The 19,521-nt window shown below is 47.4% G+C and overlaps 1 protein-coding gene across 1 annotated transcript in view; it reads right to left on the bottom strand.

Annotated features, from left to right (window-relative positions):
- QARS (glutaminyl-tRNA synthetase) overlaps nt 1-19,521 on the bottom strand; it is a 220,450-nt gene that overhangs the window by 173,766 nt on the left and 27,163 nt on the right. Inside the window, exons 6-7 of the mRNA XM_029601243.1 lie at nt 16,602-16,655; nt 975-1,029 (exon numbers count right to left, since the gene is read on the bottom strand). Coding sequence (XP_029457103.1) covers nt 975-1,029; nt 16,602-16,655 — 109 coding nt within the window. The remainder of the gene's footprint in view (nt 1-974; nt 1,030-16,601; nt 16,656-19,521) is intronic.

Below are 19,521 nucleotides of genomic sequence, written 5' to 3'. Positions count from 1 at the left end.
GCAAAATACAAGAAAGCTAGAAAATATAATAAGTAGTAGGATGGGCAGAGAAGACAAAACAGAGGAGGGAGGGAGAATGAAAGGAATAAAAGAAACAGAACAAAAAAATTAACCACTAGCCTTATATAAGAAAAGCTGAGCTTTGTTTTGAATAATTTCTTTTAAAGTACAGCAAAAGAACACAGCAGCCACACCATTTTTTTTTTTAATATTGAATAGGGAGTGAGGTCACTACCAGTAAGACTGAGCACTTAGACTGGAAAGTCATACACACAAACTGACTCTGTTCAGCAGAAAAGATAGAGGAAACATCATGCAGTCTATTCAGAGAAAGCTGCCCTGAAGCAGGAGGTTCTTTCACTAATTCTCCTAAAGAGCATAACTCTGGATCCTCAATATTTAAGCTTGCAGTATAATATAAAAATATTTCATTGCTGAAATTTTTAGCATCAACTTTACTTCTATCTCTTGCTGAGATCAAGGCTGATGTCACAGGAGCAAAATTCCTACAGAAATGTCCCAGGCTCTTCCAGCTGAACATACAGCACCATAGGATGAGCTAGTGGCTAAGCAGTAGTGCACAGATGGGAGATACAGGTTCCATTCCTGGACTAGACTCCTCCCCCTCCCCCCCCAGGCCAACAGGTGGAGAGGAAGCTGCACAGGTAGTGTCCAAACACACCCCCAGCCCCAGGGAGAGCACACCAGTCTGTGTATTACAGCAACATCTGACTTATGGCTAGGCTAAATGCGAGGTGGGATAAAATGGGGACCAAACCTGGGTATTTGTGAATAAGGTTTATAGACTCCTACCTTGTTTAGGGCATGTTAAGCCCAAAATAGAAACCTAAGATGCCACTGTGCTCTGCCCTCCCCCCCCCCCCCAAACACACAAAGAAAGAATGTACTGTATATTACACACAGAAATCAATGAGAACATCAAAAGCAAGAAACAAAATATGGAGGGCTCTTACCATTTTCTATTATGTTTGCCTTTTTATTCACATCGGCAGGTTTCTGCTTTACAGCCTAAGGAAAATAAATAGGGAGAATATATAATGAGCAAGCACTACAACCGTAAGCACAGTCAACATTAGGGAAACTCAACAAAACTGCTTGTGTCCAGCACTAAGAACAGGTTTCCCATAACCAACAGAAGAAACTACAGAAACAATGTGGTTTACACTTAATAAAATGCAGCCTTTCATGAAAAACGTCAATCTTGCTCATGCCTGCTGGCTAGATTTTAGAATAAATTACTACAAACTTTTACATTTTTAACCCACCTTTCCAGATGCTCAAAGTGGCTTTCGGCATTATTAGAATTCAAATACAATATGTCCCTGCCAAAGAACTATCAATCTAAGTGGGTACCTGAGGCAACGGGAGATAAAGTGACTTGTTCAAGGTCCCAAGGAGTGTCAGCAAGAACATAAAAAATTGCCATGCTGGGTCAGACCAAGGGTCCATCAAGCCCAGCACCCTGTTTCCAACAGAGGCCAAACCAGGCCACAAGAACCTGGCAGTTTCCAAAACACTAAGAAGATCCTGTGCTACTTATGCAATTAATAGCAGTGGCTATTCCCTAAGTAAACTTGATTAATGGAGAAATTACTTACCTGATAATTTCGTTTTCCTTCGTATAGACAGATGGACTCAGGACCAATGGGTATAGTGTGCTCCTGATAGCAGTTGGAGACGGAGTCAGATTTCAGTCTGACTTCAGCACTACATATACCCCTGCTCTTCAGTATTCTCCTTGAAAAGCAATTGTGGATATATGTGTGTTTGAATAACTTAACTGGTTGACGTGAATTTTAGCTGGAGACTGCCAGTGCACTCAACCAAGAAACGCCCAACACCCGGTAACTATGGGTGTCCTAACTAGAGGTAAAGCGTGGCTTACCCGTGCTTGTCTTGCTCTTGGGGGTTATCACCAGAGGTTTCCGTATTATGAGGCAGCCGTGGGTGGGATACTGAGTCCATCTGTCTACACTAAGGAAAATGGAATTATCAGGTAAGTACCAGTGTAAAAAGCGGAATATAAATCAAAATAAAAATAAATAAATACTCCATTTCCTGGCGTGTAGCAGATGGACTCAGGACCAATGGGATGTACAAAAGCTACTCCCGAACCGGGTGGGAGGCTGCCTGTGGCCCACTTAGTACTGCCCTAGCGAATGCTTTGTCCTCCCTGGCCTGAACATCCAGGCGGTAGAACCTCGAGAAGGTGTGAATGGAGGACCACGTCGCCACCAGACAGATCTCGGCGGGTGACAGCATCTTGGTTTCTGCCTAGGACACTGCCTGGGCCCTTGTGGAATGGGCCTTGACTTGTAGAGGTGGAGGCTTGCCTGCCTCTACATAGGCCGCCTTGATTACTTTGATCCAGCGGGCTATGGTTGCCCGCGAGGCTGCTTCCCCTTGTTTCTTCCTGCTGTGAAGGACGAATAAGTGGTCCATCTTTCGTACAGATTCCGATCTTTCCAAGTAGTGGTCTAGTAGTCTGCCAACGTTAAGATGGCGTAGGCGGCATGAGTCTTCAGCGTCCTTATTCTCGTCTGGAGATGGCAACTAGATGGTTTGGTTTAGATGGAAATGAGAAGCCACCTTTGGGAGGAAGGAGGGGACAGTGCATAGCTGTATGGATCCTGGTTTGAATCTGAGGAACGGTTCCCGGCAGGATAGCGCTTGAAGTTTGGAGATGTGACAGGCTGAACATATTGCCACTAGGAATGCGGTCTTCAAGGTCAGGAGCTGTAGAGGACAGAATGCGTGAAGGTCTAAAAGAAGCTCCCGCTAGGAAGTAGAGTACTAGATTGAAATTCCATAGGGGTACTGGCCACGTTAGTGGTGGTCTGATTTGCTTGACCCCTTGACGGAGTTGAGAGACAACCCAGTTCTTCAGGCCGTCCTGCAGGAATTCCAGGATCATGGGAATTTTGACTGTCCGCGGAAGGATGTCGCAGTCTTCACACCAGGCTTCGAATATTCTTCATATATGTATATAATATAAGGATGTGGAAAACTTCCGTGCTCGGAGCAAGGTGTCAATTACTGCCCCCAATTATCCGCTCTTCTTCAGGCGAGTCCTCGCAATGGCCAGACCGTAAGAGAGAATAGAGTTGGGTATTCGTGGAGGATCGGTCCTTGCTGGAGCAGGTCCCTGTGTGGAGGTAGACACAGGGGGTTCCCTCCCAGAAGTCTTCGCATGTCTGCGCACCATGGCCTTCTTGGCCAGTCTGGGGCCTCTAGAAGTACTAGCCCCCTGTGGTGTTCTATCTTGCAGATGATCCCACCCACTTGTGGCCATGGAGGAAAGGTGTACAGCAGGTCTTCCTGTGGCCAGGTTTGGACGAGGGCATCGATCCCCTGGGATTGAGGGTCTTGTCTGCGACTTAAGAACTTGGGCGTTTGACCAGGTTGCAGAAGATCCATGACTGGAGTTCCCCAACGGTCTATTATCAACTGGAAGGCTGTGGATGACAGCTTCCATTCCCCTGGGTCTAGACGTTCTCTGCTGAGATAATCCGCAGTGACGTTGTCTTTTCCTGCGATGTGGGCGGCCGAGATCCCTTGCAGGTTTGCTTCCGCCCATGTCATTAGGGGGTCTATCTCCATGGACACCTGTTGGCTTCTGGTTCCTCCCTGGCGGTTGATGTAGGCCACTGTTGTGGCGTTGTCCGACATGACTGACAGCTTCTCCTCAGAGTCTGTAACTGAATCATAGGCAGGCTAGTCTGACTGCCCGGGCTTCCAGTCGGTTGATGTTCCATCCCGACTCTTCCTTGTCCCATTGCCCTGGGCCATCAGTTCCTGACAGTGTGCTACCCACCCTCACAGGCTCGCATCCGTGGTGAGCAAGAGCCAGGTCGGTGGGAATAGTCTTACTCCCTTGCTCAGATGGTCTTCTTGTAGCCACCATAGGAGATTGGTGCGTACCTCCGCCGGCAACTAGAGGCAGACGGTATAGTCCTGGGACATCTGGTTCCATCGTGACAGTAGGGAACGTTGTAGTGGTCGCATGTGGGCCCTTGCCCATGGTACGACTTCTAGGGTTAATGTCTTGAGTCCGAGGACTTGTAGTTAGTCCCATACCGTGGGGCGAGCACCGTTCAACAGTTCTCAACTGGTCCATCAATTTCCTTCTCCTTGTAGGGGAAGAATGACCTTGTCCTGTTGGGTGTCGAACCGGACTCCCAGGTCTTCCAGAGATTGGGAGGGCTGCAGACAGCTCTTGGTTGCGTTGACGACCCATCCGAGGTTCTTCAGGAGGTTCTCGACTCTGGTGGTCGTCTGAAGACTTTCCTCTGGGGATTTTGCCCTGATCAGCCCATCGTCCAGATATGGGTGAACGAGGATTCCTTCTTTTCTCATTGTCGCCGCCACTACGACCATGAGTTTGGTGAACGTCCGAGGAGCTGTACCTAGCCCGAAGGGTAGCACTCTGAACTGGTAGTGATGGTCCAGGATTGTGAAGCGTAGGAAGCGCTGATGATCGTGATGGACCGGGATGTGCAGATAGGCTTCTGACAGGTCCAGGGAAGTCAGAAATTCTCCCGGCTGTACCACCCTTATGACCGAGCGTAGGGTTTCTATGCGGAAGTGTGGTACCCCCTCAGGTAGCGGTTGACCGACTTGAGGTCCAGTATGGGCCGGTATGTTCCCTCTTTCTTGAGGATGATAAAATAGATGGAATAGTGGTGAAGGGTAGGGGGAGTGAATTTTCAACCTTGGTGTCCCTGGTTCTCAGCTCTGAACATTAAGCCAGTCCATCAGCAAGCCTTGCGCCTTACTGGTTTCCCCTTGCCTTAAATGTGGGAAAAAAAGAGAGACAAGGCTCAGGATAGTTTACACTGGATGGTGGAAAGGATGGAAGGAACAAAAAAAAAAAACAAAACGCAAATACAAGTCCCTCCTCTGTGCCAAACAAGCAGATTTACACAGTCAGTAAGACAGAGATGGGTCTACAGCATGACATGGAGATTCTCTCAATTTCTACTGAAAATAATGCCACGATACAGCAGAGCTATTCACTTTGCTCCAGGAATCACTACTATCAGATGAACCAGAATGGATGCACAAGGAATGCAGAAGAAAGAATTCAAACGGGTTTGAAATATTCTAATCTCCTTTATACGTTCTGTTGCTAAAGGCCCCTTTTCTCTTTGATTTGGGGGGGGGGGGGGGGGGAGGGACCACTAGCTAGAGAGGCTTTGACACTGCAAATAAAGTCAAATTCCAGCTCCATTCTTTTGTTTCAGAAGCATTAGTACACCATTGTAAGCACCTGCCCAGTTTAGTATTGGTGTTATCTAGGCCTGCACCTGCAGCACAGCAAGGTAACTTGTGCTCTCTTACATGCATAGAAGATTCCCCAGGGTTTGCTCCCTCCCTCATGAGGGGCTCAGAATAGAATTCCTTGAAAGCAGCCCTAGGGAGGCTCCCTGCAGCAGCTGTTCACTTTATTTTCCACAATCGCAATACCTCACGTGGCCATTGATGGAAGTGGGGGCAGTCTCACAAAAAAAAAAAAAAGCAACACTACCAGCCAAAGGCTTTTGAGGAAACCATCCAGGGCTTCTGCTTTTTCTACTGGAAACTGCAAGGGTGGCAACTAAAGAAAATTAAGTCAACATTAAGTAAATAAATGCAGCTATCAGGAGACAAACCTTTTCAAACAGGTCTGTGTTTACACTGCAGCTTTCCAGGAGTACGATGTGGAATTTTTTTCTTCTTTAAAAAAAAAAAAAATAAACAAACGAAACTAGACATGGACATTAGATGCTGGTTTAAACACAGAACTATTTCTATTGGAAGCTACATCTATTGCTCTTTCAACGTGTATCGACTGCTGTCAAGGAAGTAAAAAGAGGTCACCAATTCACTAGAAGGGGCCCAGGTTTTTCCTACAGTGTGAATCTGTAAGTTTGTTTATTAAATTATTAAACATTATGAATTGAATTGCCAGGCCAGAGGGAACTTCTAATGCTATTTGGGCTGACGGTATCGTTGAGGCCCTCCTATATGAAGCTTCCATACTTTACTGTACAGAAAACTTCCAGTGTCACACAGTGGCAAGTTAAGTGATTTCTCTAATAGGAACCCATTTAATCACTTTTACACCCCAAATTGTGCTCTCTTTATATCATTTGTCAGTTTCAGTCTTGATTCTATGGATGCTTCTGCTCCTGTTAGCATAAGAACAGCCCATCTAACAGCAGTACAGGAGAGATAGAATACATTTCCCAATTTACTTTCACCTCTGGGAGTATTGGGACTCCAGTGAAAAGCGTTCAGTGTTCTCAGTGTAGTCCTCTGCAAGTATTTTCCCATACTGAAAGCATATGAAAAAACAAAACTTCTTGCAAAAACAGTGAAAATCTGCAGTAGATAAGTGTTTGAGCTCTAGAGCAGGGTTGGCAAACCAGCATCTCGCGAGCCGCATTTGGCTCTTCCAAGGTTAAATTGGGGATCCCGACTGCCGATAAACACGCAGCTGCATTGTCTACATCCTGCAAGCAGCTATCCTTTCCCTTCTCAGCAGAAGGCTCCAAAGGAAGTTGCTACGAAGGGGGCAGGATCTCTGTGCTCACAGGCACCAGAACGGAGTGGACTGCGGGGGCCATAGCCCCATCAAAATCTGAGACAGCAAATTAAATTATCCTTCTGGCCACCAGTAGCAACTCTTCCCCACTCTCCCCCCTATCCCCAGGAGAAGTATATTGGGACCCTGACAGTCATAAGAAAGAATGGCACAGCCCGTCTGTCTAAAAAAAAACAAAACCATAACGACCCTCCCCCCTTGCCCTACAGTCAGAAGCAGCACGGCTTGCAGGACAGAAGCTGCATTGCTTTCTCGCCCCCCTTCCCGGCACCCAGGAGCAGGAGGGGCCCAGAAGAAGCAGTATCACCCTCCTCCTCCCCCTGCAGTCAGGAGCAGCGTGACCAGACGGACTGAAGAAGCATCGACCTTCCCCAGCACTTAGGAGCTGGAGACACAGCTCAGCCTGCAGAGCTAGAAGCAGCCGCATCAGCCCCCAGTAGCGAGGAGCAGCAGGGCCTAGCTGCTGGAAGAAGCAGAGTCTGGTGGGCTGCAGGAGGCTGCTGCTCCTCCTCCTTTTGCCTTCAGAGGGGGGAAAATAAGTGCAAAGATTATATATGTTTAAATAAGTATGTGTGAATGAAAGAACATGTGGCAACAGCATGTGTGTGTGGAGAAAGTTTGTGTGCAACAGTCACCCTTCCACTTCCCCTGCTAATCCACCATGATCTTAGGACATCTGGATATCCAAAGTTCCCACATATGTATTATTAGTTTTCATTATTGGATGTTATTTGATGTATCTCCTGTTTTGAAAGTTTATATTGCTGTTTGGTAATTATTGTTTTAATTATTGGATGTGCTCTGTCAGCTGTGTGAAAGACTTTTTGACAGAGGTGACTAGAGGGCGAGGCATTAGGTTGGTGATATTGGGGGCTGTGTTGATTGTAGGAGATTATGCTGAGAGAAGGGCGACCAAAATGATAAGGGGCATGGAACAGCTACTCTATGAGGAAAGGCTAAGGAAGGCAGGGCTGTTCAGTTTGGAGAAGAGACTGAGATGGGATATGATAGAGATCTACAAAATTGTGAAAGGACTTGAACAGGTTAATATAAATTGGTTATTTACTCTCTCAGATAACAGAAGGACTAGGGGGAGCTCCATGAAGTTAGCAAGTAGCTCATTTAAAACAAATTGAAGTAAATGCTTTATCACCCAGTGCATAGTTAAGCTCTGGAATTCATTGCCAGAGGATGTGGTTACAGCAGTTAGTGTAACTGGGTTTAAAAAAGGTTTGGTTAAGTTCCTAGAGGAAAATCCATAAACTATTAATTAATAAGCATTAGTAGCTTGAGATTTATTTACTGTTTGGGTACTTGCCAGGTACTTGTGACTTGGATTGGCCACTGTTGGAAACAGGATGCTAGGCTTGATGGACCCTTGGTCTGAGCTAGTATGGCATATCTTATGTTCTTATGTTATTAGTATGGTTTTACTATTATGATTTTTATTTGTTGATTTCATTGTTTAATGTATTCTAAGGAATATCTGCAATTATGTTTTCCCATTGTACTGCAACAGAGTCTGGCTTGTTGTGCTTTCCAGTTCAGTTTTTGTCTGCATATTTCTACTTAAGCTTTATGGTTTCTTTTTTCTGTATTTGGTGAGAGTATGTTTGTGTTCTGCATGTATATTTGAGAATGAATGTGCGCGAGAGAGCCTGCGCGTGAGAGGGTTGTGCGAGAGTATCTGAAAGGGAGAGAGTTGGTCTTTTCTTTCAGGGGCAGTCTTTTTCCTTGCCTCTTGAAATGTATGGTGGCTCTCTGCTACTGTGAATTCTGCTTTTGTGGCTCTTGATGTATGAAAGGTTGGCCAACCCTGGTCCAGAGTGTTGGCTTTCTCACTCTTCCCCCTTCTGTGCAAGCCAGCAAAAAAAATCATTTAGAAAATTAAGAAAAAAGGAGAGCCTTCAGCTCTATGGGACATAAGTGTTATGCTAGGTCAGAACAATGGTCCATTGAGCCCAGCACTATGCCTCTGTCACTGGATAATTTAGGTCACTTGAAGTACCCAGCACATCCTAATGGGGAGATCCATTCCCTGTTCACTTCCAACAGGGAGAGGTTGTGTTCCTTCCCCAAGCCTATCTGGCAAATAGCTGCTAATAGACCTATCCAGCAGCAACTTATCCTAACCTTCTTCACATCCAACTATACTATTAACTTTGACCACATCTTCCAGCAAGAAATGTCAGAGATGGATTGTACAGACAAAAAAAAAAAAAATGCTCTTATGTTTATTTTAGATCTGCTACTAGTTTTTTTTCATGGAATATCCCCAGTCCTAATATTTTGAAAGGAAAAGAACTGTAGAACTGTTTCCTATTAACTTGTTCTACACCATTCATCGCTTTATAAAGCTTTAAGTTGTCTCTTCTCCAAGCTGAAGAGCTCTAAACTGTTTAGTTTTCTCTCATAAAAGGAGCCATTTCATCCCCTTTATCATTTTTGTACTTTTCTATAACAGCAGCATTAAATATAGAAACATAGAAATGGTGGCAGAAGACTACCAATAGGCCCATCCAGTCCGCTCAGCAAGCTTTCACACTTATTTTCTCATACTTATCTGTTACTCCGACCGCTGAATTCAGGGCCCTTATTGGTAGCTTTTTGATTCTAATTTCCTTCTACCCCGACCATTGATGCAGAGAGCAGTGTTGGAGCTGTATCAAAGTGAAGTATAAGGCTTAATGTTTGAGAGTAGTAACCGTCTTATCGAGCAAGTTACCCTGATGTTTGTATACTCATACTGCTCAGATCAATGCCTTGTTAGATGTTGGCTGGATATAAATCCTATTTCTTCATCCCCCCCTGCCGTTGAAGTGGGGCAAATAGAACTGTACGCAACACTTAAGGTGGGACTGCATCTTGGATTTATAGAGGTACTATAATATTCTCAGTTCTGTTTTCCATTCCTTTCCAAATAGTTCCTAATATTCAATTTACTTTTTGGGTCATCATGGCACAAAAATCTAAGGATTTCAATGTAACATCAACAATCCTTTTCCTGGTGGTGACTCCTAATACGAAACCCAGCATTGTCTACTTGTAGCTAGGACTAATTTTCCTCATGTGCATCACTTTTTACTTGTCTACATTAAACTTCATCTGTCACTTAGATACTCCGTTCCCCAGTCTGGTCAGGTCCTCCTGCAATTCCTCAGTCTGCTCATTTTTCAAATCATGTCAGGGCATTATCATGGGTGTTAGGGCCCTAACACCCGTGATAACACCATAATGCATGTGTTATTTTTCACATCTCACAATGCTAAAGGAAAATTGGTTCTTACCTGCTAATTTTCATTCCTGTAGTACCAAGGATCAGTCCAGACCGCTGGGTTGTGACTTCATTCCAGCAGATGGAGTCAGATAAAAACTGAAAGGCACCCCCCACTTAACCTGGTGTGCCACCTGCGATCCTTCAGTATAATCAATACCATAGCAGAATGAAAATATCATAAACCGCAACTTAAGAAACAATGGCTATATCAAACGCCTAAGTTCAACAAAAACCGCTAAACTTATGTACATGGCGGGAGTACTGCGACATGTAAATGGAATGCTGTGCACTGTAAAGTATTCTGCAGAAAGAAAGAACAATGACCGTAACCGACTCTCCAGGCTCCATGGGCGGGCATCTGGACTGATCCTTGGTACTACAGGAACAAACATTAGCAGGTAAGAACCAGTTTTTCTTTCCCTGTACGTACCAAGATCAGTCCAGACCGCTGGGATGTACCCAAGCTACCCTAAATAGGGTGGGACCTGGATAGTCCCACTCGCAGAACACTGCTGCCGAAGCAGTCAACATCTGGATCACGGATGTCCAACCGGTAATACTTGGCAAAAGTGTGTAAAGATTTCCAGGTAGCCGCTCTACAAATCTCCTATGGTGAGGCAAACTGACTCTCCATCCAAGACACCGCCTGAGATCTGATGGAATGCGCCTTCAAGCCATCGGTATTGTGTGCCCTAGACAGATATGTGGAAGATATGGCTTCTTTCAACCATCTAGCAATAGTGGCCTTAGATGCCTTCTGCCCTCTCTTAGGACCACTCCATAAGAAACAGATCAGACAACCTAAAGGCGTTGGTCACCTCCAAATAGCGAAATAGAATCCGTCGCACATCCAATCTTCGCAAATCGCGAGCCTGAGCAGAATCCCGATCCAAATCCGTGAACGCAGACAACTTCACTGTCTGATTCAAATGAAACCCCGAGACCACCCTTCATCAGAAACGAGGGTACAGTTCGCAGGGAAACTCCTGACTCCAAAATCCAGAGAAAAGGCTCCCGACAGGACAACGCTTGAAGCTCAGATATCCGCCTTGCCGACATGATAGCCACCAAAAAAATCGCTGAGAGTCAGGTCTTTCAAGGTGGCCTGTTTGAGTGGCTCGAAGGGAAGACCGCACAAGCCACAGAGAACCAGGTTCAGACTCCACGAAGGACACACTTGTCTAACCGGAGGATTCAGATGTTTGGCGCCCTTCAAAAACCGCAACACATCTGTATGAATTGCAAGAAACGCCATCGACCTTTCCCCGCAAATATCCAAGGGCCACCACCTGCACGCCAAACCTTTCTTCAGCCCCTCCTGCAAGAACGCCAGAATATTCACAAGAGAAGCACGCCACGGGGACACATTCAACCCACTATCCCAGGTATCAAAAACCTTCCAGACTCGAATATAGGTAAGAGAAGTGGACTTCTTGCGTGCCTGCAGGAGGGTGGAAATAACCAAATTAGGATAGCCTCTCTTCCTCAACTGCCGCCTCTCATAAACCAGGCCGCTAGACAAAAATCGATCTACTCGATCAAAAAATACTGGACCTTGTCCAAGAAGATTCGGTAGATGAAGTCGAAGCTGACCGTCGACTGCTAGGTTAATCAGATCTGCAAACCACGGCCTTCGTGGCCACTGCGGCGCCACGAGGATAACTGGCCCTGTGTGCGACTATGCGCGTAGGACCTTGCCCACCAACGGCCAGGGAGGAAACACGTAAAGCAGGATGTTGCGAGGCCACGGGAGGACCAGAGCATCCACCCCTTCCAACCCATGCTCCCTTCGGCGACTGAAAAACTGAGCCGCCTTCGCATTTCTCAAGTCCAGGCGAGGCACACCCCACCGAGTCAGGAGGCACATCGCCTCCTCTGACAACTCCCACTCTTCGGGATCTAGGCGCTGACTAGTGAGAAAATCCGCTTGAACGTTGTTGACTCTGGCTACATTAGAAGCCGCTAGGCGGACCAGATGGCGCTCTGCCCAAACCATTAGACAGTCTGCCTCTGCGGCTACTGGACTAATTTTGGTCCCTCCTTGACGAGTGATGTAAGCCAACGCTGTCTCATTGTCGGACAACACTTGCACCGACAGACGGTGTACCAAGGGAAGAAAGCTGCGCAACACCAGGCGCACCGCCCTGGTTTCCAAGCGATTGATGGACCATGTCACCTGTTGCCCTGTCCAACTCCCCTGTGCCTCCTGGGTTTGACAAACTGCGCCCCAACCGGAGAGGCTGGCATCAGTCGTCACTACCACCCATTGAAGTTCCTCCAGGTCCATACCACGCTGTATGTGGGCCGGAATCAACCACCATTTGAGACTGGATCTGGCGGGTTCCAAGAGCGGTAAACAGATTTGGAACTCTTCAGACATCAGATCCCAACGAGAAAATAACACCCTTTACAAAGGTCTCATATGGGCAAAGGCCCAAGGGACTAATTCCAGCATAGACGCCATAGAACCAAGCACCTGCAAGTAATCCCACATGCGGGGTAACGGGAGCGACAACAGCCGGCGAATCTGCGCCACCAACTTAGTGGCACGCTCCTGCATGAGAAACACCTTGCCCAACGACATATCGAACCGAGCGCCTAGGAAGTTCAGAATCTGGGATGGAATCAACCGACTCTTGGCGAGATTTGACAATCCACCCAAGAGATTGCAGCCGGCGCAACACTGACTGAACTGCCACCTTGCAAAGCTCCTCTGACTTCGCACAGATCAGCCAATCGTCCAGATATGGATGAACCAAAATCCCCTCCTTCCGGAGTGCCGCCGCTACGACCACCATCACCTTGGTGAATACTCAGGGAGCCGTTGGCAAACCAAACGGTAGGGCCTGAAACCGGTAATGCTCGCCCAAAATCATGAACCTGAGGTACCGGTGATACTGCTTGTTTATCCCCACATGAAGGTAGGCCTCTGTCAGGTCTAAAGAAGCCAAATATTCGCCCGCGTGGACGGCCGCAATGACCGAGCGGAGAGTCTCCATCGAAAACGAGGCACTCGAAGCGCCTCGTTCACCTTCTTGAGGTCCAAAATCTGGCGGAAGGAACCCTCCTTCTTGGAGACCACGAAATATATGGAACATCTGCCGGTTCCGAGCTCCTCCGGAGGGACCGGGACAATGGCTCCCAGGGCTTTCAACCGCCCCAGCGTCTGATTTACCGCTGCCCGCTTCGCGTGGAACCCGCAGGGTGACATCAAAAACAGATCCCGCAACAGGTAAGCAAAATCCAAAGTGTAACCGTGTTCGATGATGCTTAGAATCCAGTGGTCCGACGTAATTCTGGCCCATTCCTCGAGGAACAGAGAAAGACGGCCGCCTATCACCGGAACAGAGGAGTGGGCCAACACATCTTCATTGTGTTGACTTGCCCCTGGAAGATCCCTGAGGACCCCCGTTGCGGGGAGGCCTGCGGCCGCGAAAGGAACAAGGCCAAGCCTGCGACCTCTGGGACGGCTGACGGGAAGTAAAGGAGGAGGCGGCCCTGCCGGAACAGACGCTGACCCCGGAATCTAGGGCGAGCCGAACCAAAGGTCCTAGATGTTCTAGGCTTATCCTCTGGTAACCTGTACACCATGTTGTTTCCTAGGGATTTGATAAGAGCTTCCAGATCATCCCCGAACAAGAATTTACCTTAAAAATTAAGATTGCCCAACCGAGTCTTGGAGGAAATAATCGGCCGACCACTTGCGGAGCCACAGAAGCCTTCTGGCCAAAACCACCAAAGCCATATTGCACGAAGACGCCCACAGAAGATCATACAAGGCATCCGCGGTGTAAGCCACAGCCGCCTCCATGCTATTAGCTTGCTCTGCTTCCGCCAGAGGCAACTCCTGTACCCATCTAAGGGTCACCCGGTGCATGAGGCTACTGCACACCGTCACCCGGCAAAGATTTCAAAGATGGGCTTGAGAAGGACCCTCCAGCTTCCGATCCTGAAGATCCTTAAGAGTGGCTGCCCCTGCCACCGGGATGGTCGTCCACTTGGTGATAGCCGAGACGGTTGCGTCTACTTTGGGTACCCTAAGGACAGCCAAGGTTTCGTCTGGTAATGGGTAGAGCTTTTCCACAGCTCGCCCCACCGAAGGCTGGCCTCGGGAGTCTCCCATTCCCAGGTCATGAGTTGCAGCAACATCGGGTGAAATGGAAAAGCCCTAGGAGGAGCCTTAAGCCCCGAGAGAACAGGGTCCCTTTTGGCCACCTCGACGCTCAGCTGCAGCGCCTCAATATCCAGCTCCTCCAGAATCTGGGGAATCAGGTGATCCAGCTCTTCCTTCTGAAACAACCTAAGGACCCTCGGATCGTCCCCCTCCACTGGGGCGGACCCATCAACGTCCCCAAGGAGAAGGGCCTGCGACCCAGGGTCCTGTGGATGTGGAGCTGGGAACCCAAATGAGCTAACAGCTGCACGGCCTGACTGCCCCCTAAAGGGTCCGACCCCCCAGATGGCCTGGGAACCTTTGCTGGCGGAGGTGCCCCCTCCTGCAATTCAGCCTCAGCTTCTAAAAAGGCTTTGTGCATCGAAAGCACAAACTTCGAAGAAAAAGGCTGCTGTCTCTTTAAGGCCCCCCCCCAAGGGAGGGGCCGCATCGGGAGGAGAGGTAGGCCCTGAGTCGTCCGGTCGCACAGGGCTCAAAGTAAGTGGAGAAAGCAGAGGGACACCCCCTCCCCCTGCATCCAGCTAGTCTTCTCCTCGTGGGGAAGGTAAAATGGCCGCTGCTCCCACACTAGAGAGGGATGGCATGGCCCAAGCCCGGCGAGAGTGACCGCTCCCCGAGATCGCACTGACAGCGTCCCCCGGGCACTCCCCAATGGTCCTTCACCCCCAGGGAGGCATCTCGTGCAGACACAGTCATGGGAGAGCCACAGTACCAGCTCCCCGCAAGTGGTACCCCGCGGCATGCCACGAGGTAAGGGCTAACAAATTAGTCAGAAATCCGGCGACAACACCCCTCCGGAGCCCCAGGAAACTGTGCGCAAGGTTTCCTTACTTTGATTTTTTTTTTTTTTTTAAACCACCAACCAGGAGAAAAGGAAACGTCCTTGGGACCAACCAAAGCGCTACAGGAGGCACCCGAGGAATTAAAACATCTCAGGATGTGAGGGAGAGGGACCGACCCACTGGTGAATCGCCTTACTTACTAGCCGATTGGGCTCCGGGAATTTGGCTGTCGGGGCATCCCACCCCAGCCGAGCCTCTACCAAGAAGTCTTGGGAAAATTTTTTTTTTTTTTTTTTAAACTAGCTTGATTTAGCCAAAGAACCAGTGCAATAAAGGCAAAAACCTTCAGAAGAGAACAAGCTGCCTCAAATTTAGATCAACCCCCCCCTTTTTTTTTTTTTCCAAGGATCAGGACCGCAGGTTCTGTCACCCTCATCTGCTAGAGTCAGAAAAAATACTGAAGGATCGCAGGTAGCACCTTTCAGTTTTTTTTGGGTTTTTTTTTTTTACTCCATCTGCTGGAAGGGAGACACAACCCTTCAGTCTGGACTGATCCTGGTACGTACAGGGAATGCAAATTTTGAAAATGTATTCAAAGGGGAGGAATTTGGGAGGGGTTTATGAAAATGAGGGGTGTTTAACGTTGCTTGCGTTAAACACCGGGGGTGGCACACATATTCGGCAACTATTTATACCACTGTAGGAGGGTCAACTAATAATGAGGTGAGGTTTGTGGTGGTGATCTAGAGTTTGGGGGCCAGTTTCACATGCACAGTGAAAGGTACTAACAGCACAGTACACATCAGTGAACATCTGATGTGGTTTCGAATGAGAAAAGGAACACAAAGATGAGATTTCTACAATGTACTCTCGCCCCAGCTTGATGTACTCTCTAGTACACTGTAGAAATCTCATCTGTGTGTTCCTTTCTCATTCCAAACCACATCAAATGTTCACTGATGTGTACTGTGCTGTTCATACTTCTGACTGTGCATGTGAAACTGGCCCCCAAATCCTAGACCACCACCAAAACCTCACCTCGCGTTACTAGTTAACCCTCCTACAGTGGTATAAAAGGTTGTCTCATATGAGAGCCAATTCAAGTCAGTCTCTCTCTCGGAGCAGCCCAACACAAGGAAGTGAGAACATCACGGGTGCAATAAATGTAGCAAAATGATAAATCTAGGCCTTAGAGATCTACTTTGAATAATGTTGTGTCATCTGCAAATCTAGGTAAACATGTCTTAATACCGATCTCTCCAGAAACATTCCTCCTCAGAGACAGACCTCAAGGAAACCAGTTCATGTTTTTGTTACAACCACTCTTGAAATCAGGAGGTATAGCCACCAACCTAGCAATGTATTTAGACTTGATTGCATGCTTTAACAATTTACAAGCACAAGACAGCGTACAACAATACAAATAAGGAAACAAAATTTAACATAGAAATTGAGAAACAATGCCAATAATCCTCAAAAATAAGAGAAGCCCAACTGAAACACAATTAATGGTCAGCAATAAATCAGCATACCTCCCAAATCCTCTACATAAAACACCCGGCTAAACAGCCAGGTTTGATTTCTCTCCTAAAAGAAAGGCCTCCATGAGGAAATCACATTTCACAGAGATGGTGCAATACCCCTAAAAGCCCTGTGTCTGGTAACTCCTAACCTCGCTTCTACAATACACAGCAGAGCTTGCAGGGGGGACTAAGAGTTCTGGCAGCATGAATGATGTGCATTATTGTTCATGTACAATACCTTTGGCTTCTTTTCCAGATCTGCTTCTGTTTTGGGGCCCAATAAGTGCAACACCTTGAAAGAAAAGGCAGATGTTAGAATGCAGAAATAAAAAAATAAAAAAAAGATAGAATAATCCAAAGGGCACTCATTTATAGAAACATGATCTCTCATGGCCACTGCCCTTTATGTAAGGGATTTCATTTTTTTTGCAATGCTGGTTTTTCATGTCTGCGACTGTGCTACATTTTGATTGGAGAATACCACTATGTCAGGGGTGGGAAAACTGTGGCCCATCACCCTATTTAATGTGGCCTGCCTAGCTTGTACCAGTGCTCTAATGTGTTCGCCTTCCGATGCCAGGAACTGACATCATATACACAAGCCAAGCCTGCTGTTGTGATATTGGGCCTCTGGTGATGGCACTGGCTGAAGAGAAATGGAGTCCCCGGGGCCACTGGTGGCACAGAAGAAGCGAGAGAGAAATTGGTGTGTGTATATGAGTAAGAAGAGAGGTTTGTGAGTGAGAGAGTGGGAAGGAGCTTTAAGGGTGCTGTCCCCTGTTCAAGGAGCTCCAAGGGGATCCCTCCTTCTGGCCCCAGACCGAAAACAAGGGTCAGTAATGTGGTCCCACAAAAACAACAAAAAAAGGATCTGCTTACCCGCCCCCCCCCCCCCCCACCCCTGTACCATGTTATGTCAGTAAAGATAACTTTGCATACAATATTTGCCTCTGTAATTCATTAAAGTCACATGAATTTTTCCTTCAATATTTTTCTAAATATTGTAAGTGTAGAACAGTCCATTAAAAGACACATGTCCAAAAATCTAAGCAGTATAGGAAAATTGGTTCTTATCTGCTAATTTTTGTTCCTGTACCACAGATCAGTCCAGACTCCTAGGTTTTGGATCCCTTCCAGAGGATGGAGAGAGAAAGTTTTACTGACACTGCTACATAACCAAGTATGCCACCTGCAGTCCCTCAGTATTGATCTGTATCCAATCTAAGACGTAAAACCTACAAAATTTAACAGTCCACCCCCTTTCCACCGAACAGGATGGCGACGGTGTAGCCAACTGGAAAACTTTTGTCCCAGAATATAAGTAAATGAAAACAGCATAGAAAACTGGTAACAACTCTACATTATATACAAACCTAAAGAACAAACAGTCGACTCGCCCCACCCTCCCATAGGAAGGTTTCTGGACTGATCTGTGGTACTGCAGGAATGAAAGTTAGCAAGTAAGAACCAATTTTTCTTTCCAGTACGTACCCTGGGAGTCCTCAGCATCCTGGTCAAAATCCACATCCAGAGCAAAATCCTCCCCTTCAAAATCCTCTTGATCCATCCCAGCGCCTGCCCCAACCAGGGTCAGGTGCGGTGGGGAAACAATGGCTCTCCCGTGGCTGGCAGGGACCACATGGTTGAATCAAAGATGGCCGCCCATGCCGCACTGCAAGGGGGAGCCCCGGGTGAAGGCCTGGCACACCAAAGGTGCCAATAGGGAGGGCTCTGCAGACATGCCCTCCCCGCCAGAAGCACACCCGGAACAAAGATTCTGCCTATCAATGTGCAAATTCGCCCCCTACCCCTTTAGACCCAGCATGAAGTGTCGCACAGCATGGCCCCAACTGCATGTTCAGGGCAGTACGCCTCCAGAGAGCTGCCTGTCGCACCTGCTGGCCTACCTCAGCTGGTGGTTGTATATACATTGGAGAAATTACTTACCTGATGATTTTGTTTTCATTAGTATAGACAGATGGACTCAGGACCAGTGGGTTTATGCTCCCCTGCCAGTAGATGGAGATGGAGCAATCTGACGTCACAGTATATATAGCCCTGCAGTGACCCCAACCTGCCAGTATTCTCTTCAAAAGCATCAGTTGATAGACTAACAAAAACACTTGATTAAGAACAGGTAAGCAGAACTGTACTCAACCATAAACACTGAACTCACATAAGATTCCAGGTCCAGGTACCCCAAGCTAGGGAATGGATGAACATTTACCAGTAATCCCTTGGGACCCAGAGTCCCACAGGAGGACTAGACACACTCATGCGGCAGCCGAAGGCATGAAGCAGAGTGTCTACCTTAAGGAAAACGAAATTATCAGGTAAGCAATTTCTCCATTTCCTAGCATGTGGACAGACTCAGGATCAGTGGGATGTACCAAAACTATTCCCCCAACAGGGTGGGAGACTGCCCACAGTCCAGTCAACACCGCACTTGCAAAGGCTACATCCTCCCGGGCATGCACATCCAGATGATAAAACCTGAAAAAAAAGTGTGCAAGGAGGACCATGTCACAGCTCAGCAGATATAGACAGGAGACAACAAGCTAACCTCCGCCCATGACACTGCCCGAGCCCTAGTGGAATGAGCCCTAACCTGAGTAGGCAACAGCTTTCCACCAACATTCACATACGTGGCCGTGGACTACCTCCTTAATCCAGTGAGCTATGATAGCCCGCGAAGCGGAAGCGCTCTACTTACACCCCCATAGGGAAATAACAGGCAGTCCATCTTTTGAAAAGGTTCAGAAACCTCCAGATACTGTACAAGTCGCTTGATATCCAAGGAGTGCAAGAGGTGATACTCCTCCACATCCTTGACCTTATCCACAGAAAAGGAAATGGATTGATTCAAATGAAAGTCTGAGACTTACCTTGAGCAAGAAGGACAGAACAGTAAGCAGCTCTAACATCCCCGGAGTCACCCGAAGGAATGGCTCCCAAGACATGGCCTGCAGGTCAGAAATTCAATGCACTGAACATATAGCCACCAGGAACAGAGTCTTCAAGGTCAACAACCACAAGGAACATAATGTCCGTCAAAAAATCCAGCACCAAGTTAAGACTCCAAAAGGGAACTGGTAACCTCCAGGAAGGCCGAAGATGCTTCATTCCCTTCAAACAAATGGGTCACATCAGGATAGACA

Source organism: Rhinatrema bivittatum, chromosome 4 (genome assembly GCF_901001135.1).
Source record: "Rhinatrema bivittatum chromosome 4, aRhiBiv1.1, whole genome shotgun sequence".
In the NCBI taxonomy this organism is placed as follows: Eukaryota; Metazoa; Chordata; class Amphibia; order Gymnophiona; family Rhinatrematidae; genus Rhinatrema; species Rhinatrema bivittatum.
The sequence above is the reverse complement of the archived record's forward strand: the minus strand, read 5'-3'. Positions and strand labels throughout refer to the sequence as shown.